The 19,143-nt window shown below is 42.0% G+C and overlaps 1 protein-coding gene and 1 non-coding gene across 4 annotated transcripts; both read right to left on the bottom strand.

Annotated features, from left to right (window-relative positions):
* Positions 1-468: 468 nt before the first annotated feature.
* Positions 469-9,570, bottom strand: bbs2 (Bardet-Biedl syndrome 2). Of its 3 annotated transcripts, none has more exons than XM_086297879.1 (18): positions 9,552-9,570; positions 8,666-8,797; positions 8,095-8,322; positions 6,467-6,592; positions 6,297-6,359; positions 5,996-6,073; positions 5,729-5,833; positions 4,771-4,857; positions 4,521-4,656; positions 4,231-4,370; positions 3,704-3,833; positions 3,454-3,625; positions 3,234-3,363; positions 2,912-3,031; positions 2,625-2,762; positions 2,319-2,431; positions 1,316-1,464; positions 469-1,196 (listed from the first exon to the last, which is right to left on the bottom strand). In XM_086297879.1, exons 2-18 carry the CDS (start codon positions 8,780-8,782, stop codon positions 1,090-1,092), a joined length of 2,139 nt encoding a protein of 712 aa, XP_086154005.1. In that variant the 5' UTR covers positions 8,783-8,797; positions 9,552-9,570; the 3' UTR covers positions 469-1,089. The 3 variants fall into 3 exon arrangements, with proteins under 3 accessions (XP_086154005.1, XP_086154003.1, XP_086154004.1); XM_086297877.1 differs by lacking the exon at positions 9,552-9,570 and adding an exon at positions 9,253-9,410; XM_086297878.1 differs by lacking the exon at positions 9,552-9,570 and adding an exon at positions 9,253-9,368 and having other exon boundaries at positions 8,666-8,860.
* A 1,123-nt stretch (positions 9,571-10,693) lies between these two features.
* Positions 10,694-10,765, bottom strand: trnap-ugg (transfer RNA proline (anticodon UGG)). Its single transcript has one exon. It is a non-coding gene; the product is annotated as a tRNA-Pro (tRNA).
* Between the last annotated feature and the right edge of the window lie 8,378 nt (positions 10,766-19,143).

Below are 19,143 nucleotides of genomic sequence, written 5' to 3'. Positions count from 1 at the left end.
CGATTTCATTGTGGTGTATAGGAGATGTGATTCTGTTCTGATTGATTTAATATGTCGCTTGTCTCTTTGAGATTGTCATTGTTATTGCTCTAAATAAAGTTCATATAAAAAAAAAAAAAAAAAATTGGGACAGCCGTCGTCGCGTGGCGGTGACGTAACCGCACTTAAAATGCGTACTTCAAGCGTGCGGACTCTTAATTGGGACACAGCCCCTGAGTTGGGATACAGCCTACGTCCACTGTGAGCGACCATCTTTGAACAGAGGGCGGGGCTTACCACACCATGTTTATTTATTCATGTTTTTGGAAACTTGCCTGTAAAGCAGACTAAATAATGTTGGAGCATTTGTCTAAACACATCAGTATTTAAAATGTTTACCTGCTCTCTTTTGATTTGATATAAACGTCTCAAATCCATCTAGAAATAAACCCTCCCTTTATAGGTACTGTAAAAAAAATCAGCCAAAAGTTATGAATGTTTAAAATGTAATTTAATAACTATTTTTCCACAAACACAAAGTTACATGTGCACTTTCTGAATACAGTCTACAAAAAGTAAACAAGTTAGACAGTTTTCTTTGGCTACAAATGCCACACGAACACGCAGCAGCTGAGAGCCGAGGCCGAGCGTGAAGGTCCATGCCACCGGTGACTTTACGGTCAGCTGAATGAAACCGGCACACTCGTTTTCTCAGACTGTCTGGGACAGGTCACCACAAATGCATGAAATTGGCGTCATACTCGAGTCCTTCTGTTTGTCTTAACTTCTGACTAAAGTGAGTAAATGGCTGCTCACGCAGGTTAGTGATTTAGGTAAACTCCAGCGCACTAGCTGAAGCCCTTCCAATCAGCCCGACAATTTTGCACAAAGTCTGAGGTCACCATTATATTTGTGTTGGCTGAATTCCAATTTCAAGAAGCTGGTGCCAAATGTTGCTTAAAACTGAGTCGTGGATTAAGGCCGCTTCAGTGTCTCTGCCTATCTCCTGCTGTTCTTGCTCCAAACGTACTCGCTGGCCTCATTACAGTTATTACACGTGCTGACTGTAAACTTCTCTAGTCCGCTCCCGCGTCCCTCATCCTTCCACTCTCAGGAGGATGCGGTGCCAGCCCTCATGATCCTGAAAAGCGCGTTGACGTTATTGCTTTTGATGGCGTCTCGACAGGCAGAGATCACTTGGTTCTTGGGCTTACCCACTGCAGAGAAGCATACACAGAGGCAGATACGCTTAATATATCATCTTCTCCCCTGGTTCAATTGGAGGTAGTTAACAAACAGTGCTGCTATGTTAAGAAGTAGTGCTTGTCAGACTTACCTCGAAGCCTGCCGGCTCGCTGTATGGCTTGGTTGACAGACTTGAGACAAGCCAGAAGAGCATTGTGGTTGTTTGAGCGGATCTTGTACTCATTGATTAGATCCCGGTTTAGATCATACAGCTCTCTGTAGCGCTTCTTCATAGTTGTCCTACGGTGGAAACGAACAAAGATGTGAGGAAAAGAAGGAAGTTTTTGCAGTTTCATGATAGAAGAACTGACATGAATGAAATGATACTGTAACAGGTTTTATTCTTCTGCGTTAAATCTATGCTGTAGGTATGTCAAGACTGCAAACCCCTGTGCAACCCTACGCCATAACCTATGCCGTTATCTGACGTGCACGTCCCTGGAAATGTAACGCTGCCTCGGTGCAGCGCTTGACTACCGCCATCCTCTCGGTCAGTGCCGTCAGTCCTCTGATCCATTTATGGATTTCTGTTTGCCGCGCTTTTTGAACGCATCAGTGAGAGAATAACAACTATCACCTTAATAAAGGACTCGTATCATTAGTAAATTCCTGAAGCTAGATCACCAAAACTATTAGATATGTTTACCTGTAGGGGAATAAAAACACGAATAAATAAATCAAACTGCTCACAACAAAGAGAGAGAACCCAGGATTTTATTTCTACCATGGCTGCAGTGAATGAAACACACGCCTTTCAGGGCACATACATCCATTCGCTTCCGCTTATCCTTTTAAGGGTTGCTGGAGCCTATCCCAGCTGTCATCAGGCTAACATACAGAGACAGACAACAATTCACACTCACATTCAATTAAGTAAGCCGGAGTACCCGGAGAGAACCCACGCAAACACCAGGAGAACATGCGAACTCTACACAGGTGGTGGAGACGGTGGAATTGAACTCAGGACCTTCTTGCTGTGCAGCAACAGTGCTAACCACCGCGCCACTGTGCTGCACATACAAGTCCAGATAATTCAACAATAATGTAGCAATATGGCTGCAAGTATTACGAAGTAAAATACTGAGATAACTCACATGTCACCCATTAGGCGCGCGTCCTCTGCTTGCACCAGCATGTTTCTAATGTAGTTGGAGTGGTCAGCCATAGCTGCAGTTAGTTTCTGGTGGACAGAATGGAACTCGTCCACCTAGGAAACACATTTAAACGTACAGGTCACCTTAAATTCAGCTGACCTATTTTTGGCCTGTAGTTTAGGAGATAGACTACAGGGACTAAAGTTTTGGTCCACACCTTCTAATCTCAAGAATTTGGACTTTTATTGCTACTGACCCAGGCTGTCCTGAACGTTTGACAGAGAGCAGATGAAACCTGAGCCAAACCTCAGTGAGCGTAGTGTGTAGCTCCTCAAAATATGTGGGGAAGTCCGCTTCTGCTGACAGGTCCTCAATTGCCAGGAAGGAGGCTAATGATTGGATCAGATCTCCTGCTAGGTCAATATCATCAGTTCTTATGGTGATCTGATTGGACACATTACAAATTATTATTGTTCTTAAAATACATATAAACTAATGACAGAGCAAGTCTCTAAGTTCATATAAGAAACAAATGAGTGCTGTGGATATTTTATTGTATTGTATATTTTTCACACAGCAGTGTTGATGTGTACCTGTCCACTGCTGGCCATGCTGAAGGACAACAGCCCCCCACCTCTTAGTGAACTGAAGGTAACATCGGGACTCTCCTCTCCCTCTGGAAGCAGGAAATTCTGATTCAGCCACATCACCACCTACACAAGAACACAATGACACAGAGCCGAGGATTAAACAGGAGACACATTTATAATCATTCAATATACAGCAAGTGTACAAGGAAGGACATTTCACTGCAGCTGGCTCAAAACAGGATAAAAAAAGTGCAACATTAAACATGTATTAACATACGGAGCAGAATTAGATTTTATAAATGCAGATGATCGTGCGACAGCCTACCCTCTGCTGTCGATCGTTGATGCTGAAGGCGACCCTCCCTGTGGGCTGTGCAGCCGACGAGTCGACAGCGAGGTCGTACATGGAGAAACGAGGCAGCTGACGAGTGATTTCAAACACGTGGAACTGAGTGCTAACGAGGACGAAAAGAACAGGATGACGTGAGAATGAGAGCGGCGTTGTTAACTGCATTAGAAAAAGACTCATTACTCGCAGAGCTTACCTAGTTCTCCCTCCAACAAAGGCTTTGATGTGCAGATCCACTGGTATATCCTTTGGGGGCACAATGGGGACTCTGACACAACCAGACAGGCTTTGAGCACTGGGGTGGACAACGTGACTCTCACCCTCAAATATGCCTTCTGCAAAGATGAGCACTGCACGGATAACAGTCTCTGTAAAAGATCAAGGAGAGACTCAGCAACTTATACGCAAACACTCAATAAACGGTGAGACGCGCTAACCAACTCTACCATTTGGTGTTGAAATGCTGAGCTCCACATGAGCCTTCTGGGTCTCTGTAGCAGCTTTCACTGACAGTGCTGTCTGGAGCTGAGTGTTGGCTGGTATGACTCCCATCCCACTGTGTGTCTCTGACACACCCTGAAATAAGAGCAGAGTTTATGACTCCTCACACAGGCTGAGCCCAGAAATTCTTTCAGAACACACAGTTGTGACTACATTCGATCAGAAACGTTGCTTCCACAGATCAGACTTTTTATTAACATGGATAAATCAATAACAAAAACTCTTTAACACAATTACAAACAGCTGCCTCAAAGGTGCATGTTAAACTGTAGTGGCGCCTGTCTGCAAAGCAGTGTGCTCCAGTTCTAGGGTTTTTATAAAGATCTTTCGTTAACGTTTAAGAAGAGCTTTTTAGATTATTGGTACCATAAATGTAAAGCCACTGTGTGCCTGCTGAAATGTAGAACCCACAAACATCACCAGATGCATGCCTCTTAAATCCCCGTCAGTTTATTGTGACTGAATAAATCACCTTGGCATTCTCCTCGTAGTTGCGAAGCTCCAGCAGCAGATTCTGTCTGCGCTGGCTGAGCTCTCGAACAAGGTCCTGCTCGGCACTCGTGTCCATGAGATTCCCTTTTAGGTCTTTACTGGCTGGCAGATAACCACGAACTACAAACACATTGACAAGTATAGCAACATCCTCTTATGAGCTCACAGTGTCAGTCTTTGAAATTATACCTGGCTTGTCCGTGTTCACAGAAAACACACAAGGAAATGTACAAATGTCCATTTTCAACCAGTTCTCACACACAGACTTACCTTCTCCTTCTGTAGAGGTGCAGATGAGTTGTTTCTGTCCATCCAGCCTGTAGTCTCCCTCCACTACTCCAGCCACAGAAGAAGAGAAGTTGTCTTTGAAAATGACCTCACCAGTGCGGTCGCTGCGAGCGTCAATCTGACATAAAAAGCACACCGAATCCTTGCCAGTTGTTGTCCCACAAAATCATTTTGAAAAAATCCCATGTTAAAACAGTAAGAAGTAGTTTGTGGATAACAGTTGTGTACTCACCTTTCCATTGGACCAACCAGTGATGAGCTCCACAACCCCATCGGCATTCAAGTCAAATGCAAAGATGCTCATTGCATGATTCTTGGACTAAGTGAGGAGAAAAGAGCACATTACACAGTAGAGAACTGAATTATTTACATTTAATCCCAGCCAAAACTGTCTTTACTCATCAGGTTCAAACTGCAGGTGAGCAATGCACTACTGTCCCTAAATCTTCATGCTGTGAAAGGTAACACTGAGAGGGTTCCATCGTTCATGGACGTCCTACAAATGACTATTAGTCATGTTACAAGTAGTATTTGTTACTACTACACTAATCCCCGTCAGAGACATTTATACTGGCAGACTTGAGCGGAGAGTCAGTATCATCATGGCACTCTGGACCCCCCAGTAAAGGCTACAGGTCGATCAGGTCAAAGACAAACAGACTCAATAAAGGGTTTTACCCGCACGCTGTCAAACATGCCCCACCTCCACCCTGACTCAAGGTCAACTGTGCTGCTAACATTTATTTACATTTTCACTGTAGTTATAAATAACATTCCTACCTGTATTTATAAAGCAGACTTATTATAGTATAATGCAACCGACATTCCTACCTCTTACTCAATGTGCACCACCAACTGTATATATCTGTGCATCTTTTATTCTAAAGTAACTTTAATGTAACAAATCTACATATTGCTAATGGAGAGATGCCAAACTGCCGTCCATTGTTCTTGTAACAGTGACAATAAAGATCTATCTCATCTAAACCACATTCACAGAACAGATACAGTTTGACATTATCTGGTTATAAATGAATTGAAAAAAACAAGAACATTTGGATTAATTAAATGTTTATTGCAGAATAATCTCAAAGTTTTGAACTTTTAGGAAACATAAAAAGTACAAAAACAAAATGAAAAGAAGGAGAGACGCCAAAGAAATGAAGAACGTATGAAGATGATTACGGTACCTTGATTCTCCAGTAGCGGGCAGCGCGGTCATACACACCGACAGTGCCATTAGCCAGAGCATAACCAAACCTGCTGCCGTGCATATGGCACAAAGATGTTACTGTCTGTTGGAGCAAGACACACAGATAAGAAATTGTACAACACATTAGTGCTACAAGTGCAAAGTGTTTTATTATTGCTTCTTGTGCACAAAGCACATTAAAAACATGTAACACAACATGATCAAGCTAGCAGTTACCAAGCTACGCATTGCACCCTCATTTTACCTCATTCTCAGTCATCTCTGACACAAGTTCATCCTCTTTGAACACTCTGATGTCAAAATCCTCAGACCCCACCAGGAGCTGTGAGTACAACAGCAACAACAGCCAGCTTTATTTATATGGCACCAAATGACAACAACAGTCACCTCAGGGCAGTTTGTATTGTAAGTTAAAGACCCTCCAGTCATATTTGTATGAATTAATTTCATACCTATATTTATAACAGAACTGTAAGATGCTCTGTTACTGAAATTGTAGTGTGTTAAGTGGAAAGCTCCCCGACTACTGGGCAGTCAAGACTTACCTCGTTTTTTCCATCTCCAGTGAAGTCACAGAGCACCAGAGACCTGACATTATCTCCAGTGACCTAAGAAGATGTAGTTTAAGATCAAGTGGAGCACAATTTTTTTTATAAATATGTGAAAAATATGTAAACATTCATGATTTTAGACCAAGAAAACCAGATTTTCTTACCGTCCAAAAGTGGTCATTGCCCTGATAGTCAAAGCCTTGCAAGGCACAGTTCCCTCCAATGATAGCAAGAGGAGAGGGGATGTCCCCAAGTTTCCCCAACGCGATGGCATTAGCTCCATCTGTCACCTGCACACAGAGAAGAAGCACGTTTAAATATAAGCCAGCTTCACATCGTTTTGGGCAAAGCATTTATAATCGAGCCACTTTTCATTTTGTGACTGTTACTATGAAGTAGCGGTGGGGGAAAAAATCGATACTGTGTAGTATGGTGATATTTTGTTTGCTAATAATGTATCGATACAGGGACGGCAGAAATCGATATTTTGTTACAAAAAGGTTTTTGTGCTCTGACTTCAGAGCATGTTGACCTTTTTCTGAGCAAGAATCCTGACATTCCTTCACTGTCCAAATGTGTTTAACTTTTTTTTGGCAGCAATAAACATGACAGTTTACTTATTTTAATTTAAGACATGTTTTATTTTAATTAAGTGTAAAACTTTTTTATTTAATGCAAAATTATATTTTGTTTTAATTTACTTTCAAATTCTTCAGTTGCTGAAGGGGCTGCATAGTTTTCATAAATTGCATAGTGCAGAATAGCTGTAATTGTACCAGATGGTTGCATTCAGTTAAGTTGGACTAGACTGTAATACAAACCGTTTAAGTTTGTCAACAATAAAACTGAAACGAGAGAAAGACTGAGTGCGAGACTTTGATATTAGATAAAATTAATATTGATGAAGTTTACCTTCATGTACAGAATCTGAATATCGCAAAATTTTTTAAAAAATTGCAATAATATCGTATCGTGCGTTAAGTATTGTGATAATATCGTATCGTGGCATGTTTGGTGATTCCCACCTCTACTATGAAGCAGAGATTTTTACTTGTCACAACTGTATAATTAGCTGAGTCAGTCAGGTTGTGGCGTCAGCTGGATTAATCAGTAATTCTGTCACTTTTTAAACCAAATTACATATAAAAAAGCTGAAATCAACAGAACTAATTAAGAATTGTTTGAATCCTGATTTAAATATAGAATAACACAAGTCACAACACCCAGTTCCAATGTCTTGATGCATTCTCAATCATCCAGGAAAGTAAATCTCCAAAAGTTGATTCTGTTCATCTGGACGCAGCGTTTTGTGGGAGAAACGTTTCGTCACTCATCCAGGTGACGTCTTCAGTCTCAGCTGACTGCAGGTCTCCCCAATCTTATAAACAGGACATTTGCATAATGACTGAAACCTCCTGATTCGAGGAGGGGGCCTAAGGGTACATCTGTCACCATCTTACAATGCTGTGATTGCAGCCATTCCCCAACTCTCTGTGAATGGTACTCATGGCCATTGATCAGTGGTTATTGATCAGTGGTTGTTGATCAATGGTCATGAGAATTTGCATAATTAAGATTAAGGAACTGACCTCCCAGCCCATTGTTCCTTCAGTGGGCTGGTTTCAGTCATTATGCAAATGTCCTGTTTATGAGATTGACACCTGCAGTCAGCTGAGACTGAAGAAGTCGCCTGGATGAGTGACGAAACGTTTCTCCCACAAAACGCTGCGTCCAGATGAACAGAATCAACTTTTGGAGACCCAGTTCCAATATTTTTCCTGACTTTACTCACCTCTCTGTAAAATATGTCAGCATTGTCATGGACATCATAAGCCAACAGGTTTGTCTGGGATCCCACCAACAGTGTGTCCCCAGTAGTATTTGGTCCCAGTCTTCCTGCAGCCAAACAGGTGACTGCCTGATTGATGTTGAGCAGAGAAATGTCAGAGTCTTGGGCACTCTGGCTCAGTCGGTGAGCCACAGGTCTCTGGCCACGGGTGTGGGGGTTGTGAATGAAAACCTTTTAATGAGAAAGACAACAAGAGAGTAGGGAACTGCCAAATGCTCCAGAGAGTCAGCAGTTCTTTTCCACACAGAGCCAGATAAGTTTGGGTAAATGAAATCATCATTTGAAAACTGCATTTTGTATTTACTGAGGTTCTAATTGTCTAACATTAAAATTAGCTATTAGCGTGAACCAGGTAACTGTGACAAGTACGATCAAAAAAGAAATCACGAAGAGGGCAAATACTTGGCTGTTTTCACTCTCATCGGGTCACAAAAACATGATAGTAATTTTCCTACAGCATGGATGATATTTATCACATAACTGTGAGGATTTTGCAAACATTTATTTCCCTCACCTTTCCAGCCTGCGTGGCGGCAGTAAGGCATGGATGAACCCCATCAAACTGCCCAATAGTCACCATGCGAGGGTTAATCTTGTGGTTCAGCTTCAGAGTGAATATGGGGACCAGCATGATGCTTACTCTGGTCTTAATATAGAGATGAGAACTTACTGAGAATCAAATATCTCACACACAAGACGAGAAGGTTGCCTAAAAATAAGCAAAAGGTGATGAGTAACTTTGCCACACTAATGTAATTACAGGCTTTAGCTCAGCCAGCCACAGGCGACTTCCGTTGCCTAGCAACAAGGAGTCGCAAGCTAAAGCTTTTCATCTGGCTAATCTCCCCGTCGTTTGCTCCAGAAGAATGGCATTTAACCAACCATAAGACACCACACCCGACACCTTCACACGTCGTAAGCCCTGCATAAACACCAAGTACGGCATGGTGCTTTCTGCTGAAAGAAATATTGGACTTAAACGCATGGAAAGCTAGCACAACTAGCTGACATTAACGTCGATGTCTTGGAACTCGCAGGAAACAAGTCCAAACTACTGACGGCCCAACAACAAAAGACATCACTCATTTGTGACAAACGTACCAGGCCCACGCGTTAGCAGCAAAACTTCGATTTTTGTTCCAAAGAATCCAGTCGCAAATGAGCTACCTGGATAAAATGATAACACGGCCACAGGAAGTCGACTAGCTGCCAACATCCGGTCTGCTGTTTTCAAAATAAATTACACAACTCAGAGTTGCAGTGGGCTAATGTTGCTATACATGGAAGAAAAATGCATTTCTTCCTCTTCTTTCAACAGATCACCTTCCTTCATCTTAACCTCTTCCTAATATTGTGTCACCTCAACCCACTTCATGTCCTTCTTCAATATATCCACGAACCTGCTTTGCTATCTTCCTCTATTCCTTCAGTTTGGGAGCTCCATCTTCAAGATCCTTGTGCAGAGGCGGGACTGTGGATGTATTGGACCTCTAATATACTCATTTTTAATCTTGTCTTGTCACTCCCACTCATAATCTTACTATCTCAATTCTGCCACCTCCAACTCATCCGCCTGTCTTTTTTCATATTTCTACTGCCACATATCACAACAAGTCTCACTACCATCTTGCAAACGGTCTATTTCACTACTGTTACCAATCACCCCTGACGCTCATCTTAACACACTCTACCTGCCTCACACACGTGTGTGTTCTGTTTCGTTTCTACTGACTTTGATTCCACGGCACACCTCTACCCCTCCAGACTATCACTACAGATAACAATGTTGTCTGTGAACATCATGGTCCACAGAGACTTCTGCCTAACCTCTTCTACCAGCCTGTCAGTCAAAACTATCTCATCACCTGTCCAAATGGGGATCAGATCAGAATTCTGTGCTCCTAAGGACTACCACATGATCGGCCCACGGTGTCTCTACGTTTATTTTATTAGTAGTTTAAAAAATAAAATAAAATCCCACCACCACCAACAACAACAACAACAACAACAACAGGCGTTTTAGTAAATAAATAAATACATTCTGACAACTAAGGATTCAATTCAGTGGGACAATCTCAGATTTTTCATTGAAAAGGTGTAGGCGGAAACTTAAGCTTGTTACATCTGCACTTTTTACATACATAATATCATAAATGAATTACACTAACACACGTAAAACAAAACACAACCATGAAAAAACATCTATAATAACTTTGCCACTTGGTTTTTGAACTTTAAAAATTGAAGAAAAACTTAATAACTTAACTCCTCATCAAATTTTCCACTCAAAATTTGTAAGCAATATACATATTTTTTAACCACTTACTTCTAAATTTCTATTTTCTAAATTTCTAATTTAGAAGTACTGATAAGTTCTGTGTGGTTAGAGAATAATTAAATATGTTAAATAACTCTCTTCACAGTCACAAAAGTCAAGTCCAACTGCATGAGAAAAGTAATGATTGCTGTTGTTGTGTGTTTTCATAAAGTGATTATCAACAGTCTGTCTTTGTAAAAAAGAAAAAGAAAGAAGAAAAAGTAAGGGCTCGTCCGGGATTTGAACCCGGGACCTCTCGCACCCAAAGCGAGAATCATACCCCTAGACCAACGAGCCAGTTGAGAACCACACCTGCACCTGGAATTTTTAACTATAAAGACGTGCTGTTGAATTCTTCAAAACTTGTGATGTGGCACTTTGGCCTCGTCATTTTAATCCGGTCAAACATTACCCTCTGGTGGTGGACAACAGTATAGCTTCAACTTGTTCCAATCCCGTCCAACCATCCAGTTCGGGGGGGGGGGGGGGGGGTGGGCACGTGAAACAGAGTCAGAGTCATCCGGTCGTTAAGTCTGACGTCACTAGCCGTGTCTGGGCCTAAACTCCGCTGCAGGTCCATATATCAAACGATCACTGTGGCATTACTGAGAGTTGAAAAACTGCCTAAAGTCTTTCATCTTTAATAAAATGATCAGCGTTCTGCTCTACCAGGTGTAACAACTGAGTTTAACATCCAGGCATCCATGAAAACGGAATTTATGACATTTAACGGAGTTAGAAGTTAGCAGGGAGTTAGCTCGCTAGCTTCTATCTAAATACAATATAGCATGTCCTGACTGCGGGGTTTTGGAAACAAATTAAAACGTATAGCTCTAATTAGACTAATTAGTTTTGATAAAATGAAAGATAAATATTCATTAGAAACACAGGATTTTTATAGATATCTACAGATGAGGCATTTTGTCAATAAAAAGCTAAAAGCTAAGGCTGGATTAAGTAAACAGCTGCTAGACGTATTTAAAAGGGCAGTTCAAATAAAAATAGAGGTATTATAGGTGACCTCTATAAAGGATTAACAAATATGAAATTACACTCAACCTTATATAGCAAAGCAAATTGGGAAATGGAGGGAGGAATAAAGGAGGAAGAATGGACAACAATATGGGCATATCAATGGAAATGTAGCAGCTCACAGAGCTGGAGGGAATTTGGGTGGAAAAGCCGGATAAGATATTTTATTACACCTCACCAAAAATCTCACTATGAAGGTAAGCCTCCCGCTTGCTGGAGAAATTGTGGAAATACAAATGCAAATCACTATCATATTTTCTGGGACTGTCATGTTATTAAAACTTGTTGGAAGGGAATACATGCAGCAATACAAGAGACATTTGGAAGATATTTACCTTTGGAAAGTAAAACTATGTTTTTGGACTTATGCCAGAAGGATGGACAAAGAACAATAAATACTTGTTTAATATTTTACTGGCAGCAGGCAAAAAAGCCATCACAAAAAAATGGCTTTCTTCAGAGAGCCCAACTATGAACATGTGGATGAACATCACAATGGGCATTTACAGAATGGAGAAAATGACAGCAGATGTGAACTACAAGAGGGACCTGTTTGTATCACGATGGAAGAAATGGATAGACTACATTAAAAAACGCAGGCCAGTTTTTGCTTTTGCTTTAGATTTTGACTTTGTTAACTACTAGAAGACTAGACGAAATATTAGTTACATTAATGGAAACAAAAACACACTCCCTACATTTATTTATTTATTTTTCTTTCCTTTTTCCTTATGTATTTTTTATTTATTTATTGTTTCCTGTTTTGCTTCTTTTTCTTTTCTTTTCTTTCTCTTCTTCTTCTTTCATTCTTATTTTAGTTGTTTAAATATAGGGAAAAAAATATATATATGTACTGAAAAATTGCTGAAGTTGATGGTATTGTATAGTGATTCCAAAATGTCAATTAAATAAAAATAAAAAAAACCATACAGCTCTGCTATCACTTCCAACATAAATGAAGACAGAAAACTAAACAGCAGTGACGTTTGTAGGGTTACTGAAGTTTGGCTAGCTGCTATATAATGATGTGCTACATGACCGCTAGCGACACAGCTATGTTAGCATAATATAAACAAGCTAACTTTTTTCCACTCGATAAAAGTTAACTTGTTGTGGTCAGAAACAAATGTAATCGCATGGCAGGATGCTGTAAAAGGACCAAACTTCAGCCAGGAGAACAACCCCCCCCCCCCCCTGTCCCCTTCTGGCTGCCTCTGCCTCAATTTTATCCCACAACTTAGACATTCACATTACTCACACTCTCATTACACATACATATAGGATCTTGGGGGTGGGCACGATACACGGAATCCAAAGTACCATCAGGGTGTACACCCCACCCCTGGTGTCGTTGCCCACCTCTCAAGGTTAAATACACGTAGACATTGAGGGCTAGCAGGAGGGACCATGCGCTTACCTGCTGCTCTCTGGCAGGTAGCTCCATGCCCTCCTGGGTTTTAAATGCACCTTAGAACACACATGCATCAACATTACAATGAGCGGGTGGAGGGAGGTTTGGAGTCTTCTCCCACCCCCATTCTCTGCGACCTGCTGGAGCGGGGGGGCTAGGAGGAGGAGTTGGCCGTCCGACTGCGGTCTGGAGTGTGGGGCCTCCCTGCTGCTGCGGAGTCGGGGCGGTCTGCCTCCCCCCACCGCAGGGAAAAGGGTAACACCACCTGGGTCTGGGTGCAGTTCCCCCCTCCAGGGGCAAGGGTACCTAGACCCGGTTTGTAGAGTACGCTTGGGGAGTGTGATCGTGTGTACAACGTCTCTTTATGTCTGTCTCCACGTTGGTTGAGTGTGGAGTAAGTGCATATGAGAGCATGAGGGTGGGAATGGATGTTTGTATCTGTGTGTGCCTGTATGTCTGTGTCTATATGTCAGGTTGGGTATCAGACGCCACCTCTCTGGGGACATCTTAGGCCCTCCAAGGTTTGGAGGCCTATCTCCCCCTACCACCACTTCCCCTGCCAGTGGCAGACCCCCTCAGACATCGGTGCGTTGGTGGTTCTTTGTGTCCGGGGATGGGCGTCCGGGTACACACCGGCTCACTCCTTGGCGGCCGCTTATCGGGGCCTGGAGCCTGGGGCTTGCTCGGGCCACTTCGGAGGTGGGGTGCCCCCGGCCTCTCGGCCTGGGGCTCGGTCACTCAGGCGCGGCTGGCTGCCGGCGGAGCTCACGGGCGCGTCACTGCAACCCCCCTGGCTTCTGCTCCGCGGCTGCTGAGTGAGCCCTCATCTGGGACTCTCCTCAGCTCTTTCCGGGACAGTGGCGCAGCTGCCCCTCTGTTGGTCTTCCTTGGTCTCTTGTGTTCTGGGGGCCTCTGGATGTCTGGAGTTTTGATCTCCTCCATACCTGCTTCATGCCCTGGAGGACGGGGCTGTGGCCCCCCCACACCCTCTAGCAGATCATTACATGAAGGAACCTTTTAAAAAAACAAAAAACAAGCACGTCCATGCTCACAGGTGTACACACGGGTGATCACACCCACAAACTACACCCTTTTTGGCTCCTACCTCAAAGCACACTGTGTTCTGTTGATCTTATGTGCTGCACAATAATGTTTAATATTTAGTATTTACTGTCATGTTCCCATATATCATTGTGATGTTGTTTATTCTATTACTCTTGTTCTCTTCTGCTTGTTTTCTTTTTTCTTTCTCAGCAGGTGATCCAGGTGATTGATATATGCATTTTTTTTTTCTCTGCCCATTCTGTTGGTTTTTGTCTTTTGCCCTTCTCCCCCGTCCCTCTTCTCAGCTGTTTCTCTTTCCCTCTTTCTTTCTCCCCTTCTTTCCCCCAGTCAAGTCTGTCCCGTATTCAGTAAGTGAAAATAAAATAAACAATAAAAGGTGAATCAAATGGACCATTACGGCAAGGCTGGGATGGTCAGTTTGGTAAAGTAAATCCGTTGGGCATCTTTCTTTGCCTTTAGACAACAATTCTGATGCAAAAGAGCCAAACGGGACAGGCAAAAAAAAAAAAAAAAAAAGGAGAACAACTGAGATAATCCATCCACAATACGAGGTTAGTCATTCATATACTGCTGCATGGGCTGGGCTGTAGTTACATCCTAAGGTTTTAAAAACTGAGTTTAAATAAATGATTAGCGGTAATAAAAGCCGAGGGAGGTCAACAGTGATCACTGACTGTTTTAGGAGCTTTTTGAGATCAAATAGAAGAAAATACAAAACATTAAACATGTTAACAACACAAAAGCCATATTAAACGCAGACTACTTTAGGCCCGGAAGTAGGATTCATCACTTAACGACCGGATAGCTGGACTGGCCATAGGCGCTAGTGATGGGATTTCCGGCTCTTTTTAGAGAACCGGCTCTTTCTGAATGAGTTGAAGTTATGAACTGTTTCTGAGAGACAAATAACACCAGGATCCTTTTCTATGTAGCTGACAGCTGGTAACTGTGCAGGGGCGGATCTAGCAAAGTTTTTGCCAGGGGGGCAGGTAGGGCATTAACAGGAAAAGGGGGCACAAAGACATACTTTTCTTTCTTATTCTCATTTAAAACGTTTCACTTTTATTAAATAATCATCTGAATCTTGCAACCAAAGTTTTTATCTGACATACAATGTATATAAATCATACATATACCAACAAGACAGTGTACATCACTGTCACAACAGCGTCCGTTTTCATTCAAAGGCTTTATGGCTTTTCCTATAATACCTGGTCTCTAGTCAAAATGCCCGGGCCCATTTTTTGTCCCAGTCCAGCCCTGGTCAAAGTAACAGGTAACAATTTAGAAACACCAGCTGACCTAACACCACAAATTTAAACTTAATAGCATTTTAATATATTTGCAAAAGATGCTCACTGCAAATGTATTCTAGTTAAACTGTTGCACCGACACAAATGGTCTACTATATCAGCAATCATATCAATAGTCCAATGAATCACAACAGAAAAGTTTTGACCTCTGAACTTTGGCTTCATAGAGACCCACTGTTGGGCTTCTAAATTTGTGATATATGATACTCTGGCCTCAGCACTTCATCCAGTCCCCTACCACCCCCTGTTGGTGGACAACATTATAGCTTCAACTTCTCCAATGTTTCTATACCACAGAATTATAAACATTCTTAATAAATCAATCAATAAATAAATGGAAACAAAACTTAGGTTTTGGTAGATTTGTCACACTTAAATGTCAATAAAATTCTAATAATAGCCAAAGAAAACCGAATGAACTACAAAATGCTTTTAAAAAAATATGATTTGAGTGAAACAGCAAAGAAACAAGGTCAGTGACGTCTGTCAGTCTCCAAAGAGCTAACGGTGCGTTCACACCGAACGCGATAGACGCGACCAGAGTGTCAGGTTTACATGTAAAGTCAATGGAGAAGCGTAATGAAGCGCGACTGGGGTTCCCACGAAAACGTGGTGGTCGCGTGTCCTAGTAGCGCAACTGACGCGTTTAACGCGCGAATAAAAATACACACGTCAGTTTGTGTGTTGCATTTTGTGCATTCGCGCATATCGTGTCAACCGCTCGAGTTGGAAAAATCTGAACTCCAGCGTGAAGTCGCGCCGCGACAACCAATCAGGAGCCTGGTGACGTGGCTCTGACCTAGGTCAAAGGGGCAGGTCCAGCCAAAGCCCTTCATTCTTCATTCAATATGTGCTGCACCCACAGCTATGTAATTGTAGCATCAGATGTACCGCAGCACTGATAACTTTTTACTCGCCCCTTGTGATCACTTGGCCATCCTGGTGTCCCTGAAGAGGCCACACCAGTCTCCAACGGAGCATTTCCTCCTCAGCCTTGTTCCTGCTCTGGAGAGCATGCCGCCTCAGATACGAGTATTAGTGAAATTTCAAATTTAGAAATTAGTTTTTGAAAACAGCTAAGCTGTGTTAAATTTGGAAACATTGGACCCGAGCGATCAGTAGTTTTCTGATGAGGCAGCAGCTCTGCAGGGCAGAAACAATGTTCGTAGTTTTCTCCTCCTTCTCCCTGAAGCTCTAACACTTTAAGCTGGGTCCTTTTTATTCCTGTCTCTCTGTAAATACTTATATTTGATATATTTATGTTTAATGTGTTTCTGTTTGAGAATTTTAATATTATTTCAAATAAAAAATTTTAATGACTAATGTCTCAGTTCAACTACACAGCAAATATTGGCACACAGCTTGAAACATGTAGAATTTATCTCATGTTATACTAATGAAAAAATATACTGCTATATAGGAACATAGTGAAGACCAATTATTTAAAAGAATAAAGAGAGGTTAGTTTATTTTGGAGTCAACCTCCATTTATTAAGAATATTTAAAAACAGGCAGGAACGCTCTTCAGAGGTTTGTGGGTGGCTCAGAGCCGTTGTGGGGAAGTTGCTGGGACTTCAAACGGGCTTCTTTTGGCTGCCAAGACGCTGCCCCCTCCACCGAGAAGTGGGCCCTGAACCTCTCCCTCACCAGGACGGCCTCTCTGGAGGAGTTGTTGGCTGCTACACGACCCAGGCCTGTTTTGAAAAATTAACCTGTGATAAGACAGCATATCAAGATATATTATCATATAACTAAAGATGAACTGTTCACAGTTTTATCTAGCTCTCAGTTTTAAGAAAGGCTGGTGACCCCTGCTATAGAGTCTGACAGCTGCAGGGATTATATACAAATATTCAACTGAATCTATACCAGAATTAAACCAGGTCTAAATAAAAAAAGGACTTTATAAGATAGACCTGAGTATCACTAGCAATCAGAGGTGGAAAGAGTACTCACTCAAGTACAAGTACTGTTACACTGGTTAAGTTGTACTCAATTACAAGTAAAAGTACTGGTGTTAAAAAAATACTTGAGTAAAAGTACAAAGTACTCTTCTCAAAAACTACTGTAAGTATTAATAACTTTTTAACAGACTGATGTTTTATTCTGTCGTCAACAGCAGGCATTCGACTCGATTCACCAGTATAAATATTTATGTTCAAAGCACATTTCTCAGATGAACAAGGTATAGAAAGGTAACTTGTTTTGTAAATAAATGTAGATATAAAAGGAGGAATTTTGTTTGTTAAAACAATGACAAAAATGTTTCTGAACATGTGTAGAACCATTTAAACTTTTCCCCATACACTGAACAACAGGCAGGAGTGTCTTAAAGTCTTAGCGTTTCTGTCACACTTTACTTTCTGAACCTTTTGTTCAGTTTCAGCAAGAGCTGGTTTTCTAAATTAACAGAGGCAATCCGACTTCGTTTGGCTGTGAAGAGTAGACCAGCACAGCTAAAAAGTCGTTCACACGCAGCAGAAGCAGGCAGAGCTGTGTTCAGTTTAAGAGAGAGGTTTTTGATGGCTGAGGAGTGCAGCAGCTCCATGGTGTCTGTGGCACAAGCAAGATAACCATCAAGCTCAGCTGCACTTTGGTCTGGAGAAGAATTCATCTTCATCAGATGACTCTTTGCTGATCCTCACTCTCATGCTCTGTCGTTTCAAGATGTTGTTTGATGCATGTCAAGGCTGTAATTGCAAGTAGATAACACAATTTTGTTATTTAAATTTCAGTGATTATTCCTGAACACAAATTTAAAATCGGCAAATTCTCAAAAAGGATTGTTTAGTATTCAGGACAGACCATCAATAACTTACAATGTATTAGGTGAAATACTCACTTAAGCATGTGTTCAAATGTAAAAATACACAAAAATGGGATCACATGAATCCTTACCAGCCTCTGTTACATCTGCTCTGTCAGTCCAGGAAGTCTTGAACTTGGGTAAGAGGACTGCAGCTGCAGCCAACTCTGGATCCTCCATCATCGCTCCAAAACGCTTTTGAAGGCCATTTTGCAGGGCTCTGATGAGTGGCACGCATGTCGTGCTTGATGTCTCCAGCCTGCTAAGTTTGGACAGTAGTTGTTGGATTACTGGCAGGAGCCATCCCATAAAGGAAGTGGACTCAGACTGAAGGATGTTTGCAGCTTTCACCAGTGGCTTCATGGTGGTACAGTACTCCCTAAGGAATGCAACTTCTGCAGGACTCAACCTGTAAGACACAACAACAAAACCCACCATGACTATAATAGGGATCTTCTGATTTAATATTAAGAGTCTGCTCACGTTTTTAACCATCCATTAAGGAAAATTCACAAAATTTGCAACCATATTGGTAGGTGTCCAATTTTACTCACATTTTCACCTTGAACTCACAAATGCTCCTGATGGCATCTTCCTCCTTCTCATCAATGATGCGCATTATCCTGTCAATGGCAAGGTAGGTTGAATTCCACCGTGTTGCATTGGGACGAATGATCTGTAGCTCACACTTGTCCTCTACCACTTCATTAGCCAAATGAGATCGGCCAGTTTTGTTCCAAATGGCCTGGCATTTTGCAAAGGTTGCACGGGAGAGCCTCTTGTAGGTTTCATTCATGCTCTCTGTTAGGGCAGCGTCAGATGTTGCCACAAGGTTTAGCAGGTGACATGCACATCGCTGATGAGGCGGGAGTTGATACTCCAAACCAGAGTCTTCATCAAGAATTGCACTTGCCTCATGGTAGTCAATATGGTCAGTCAGGTCAAGAGTTTCTGGGTCTGCTTCATCTTCAGCTTCATCTGCATCATTTTGTGCCCCAAACACGTGGAAGGCCTTGACAGAGTTGGATCCATTATCAGTTGTGGTTCT

This window comes from Aulonocara sp. 'chitande type north' Nkhata Bay, linkage group LG7 (genome assembly GCF_057382095.1).
Source record: "Aulonocara sp. 'chitande type north' Nkhata Bay isolate Kocher_YH1m ecotype deep benthic linkage group LG7, A_spYH_male_GT1.1, whole genome shotgun sequence".
NCBI classification, from domain to species: domain Eukaryota; kingdom Metazoa; phylum Chordata; class Actinopteri; order Cichliformes; family Cichlidae; genus Aulonocara; species Aulonocara sp. 'chitande type north' Nkhata Bay.
Note: the sequence above shows the minus strand (reverse complement) of the source record. Positions and strands in the feature narration are given on the sequence as shown.

Excerpts from the sequence above, each read along its gene's own strand:
- bbs2 (XM_086297879.1), bottom strand. The coding sequence starts at position 8,782 with ATGCTGGTCCCCATATTCACTCTGAAGCTGAACCACAAGATTAACCCT. Across the intron at positions 4,371-4,520 it reads CACCTCTACAGAAGGAGAAG|TTCGTGGTTATCTGCCAGCC; the intron begins GTAAGTCTGTGT and ends ATGTGTTTGTAG. Across the intron at positions 2,432-2,624 it reads TACACACTACGCTCACTGAG|GTGGACGAGTTCCATTCTGT; the intron begins GTTTGGCTCAGG and ends TGTGTTTCCTAG.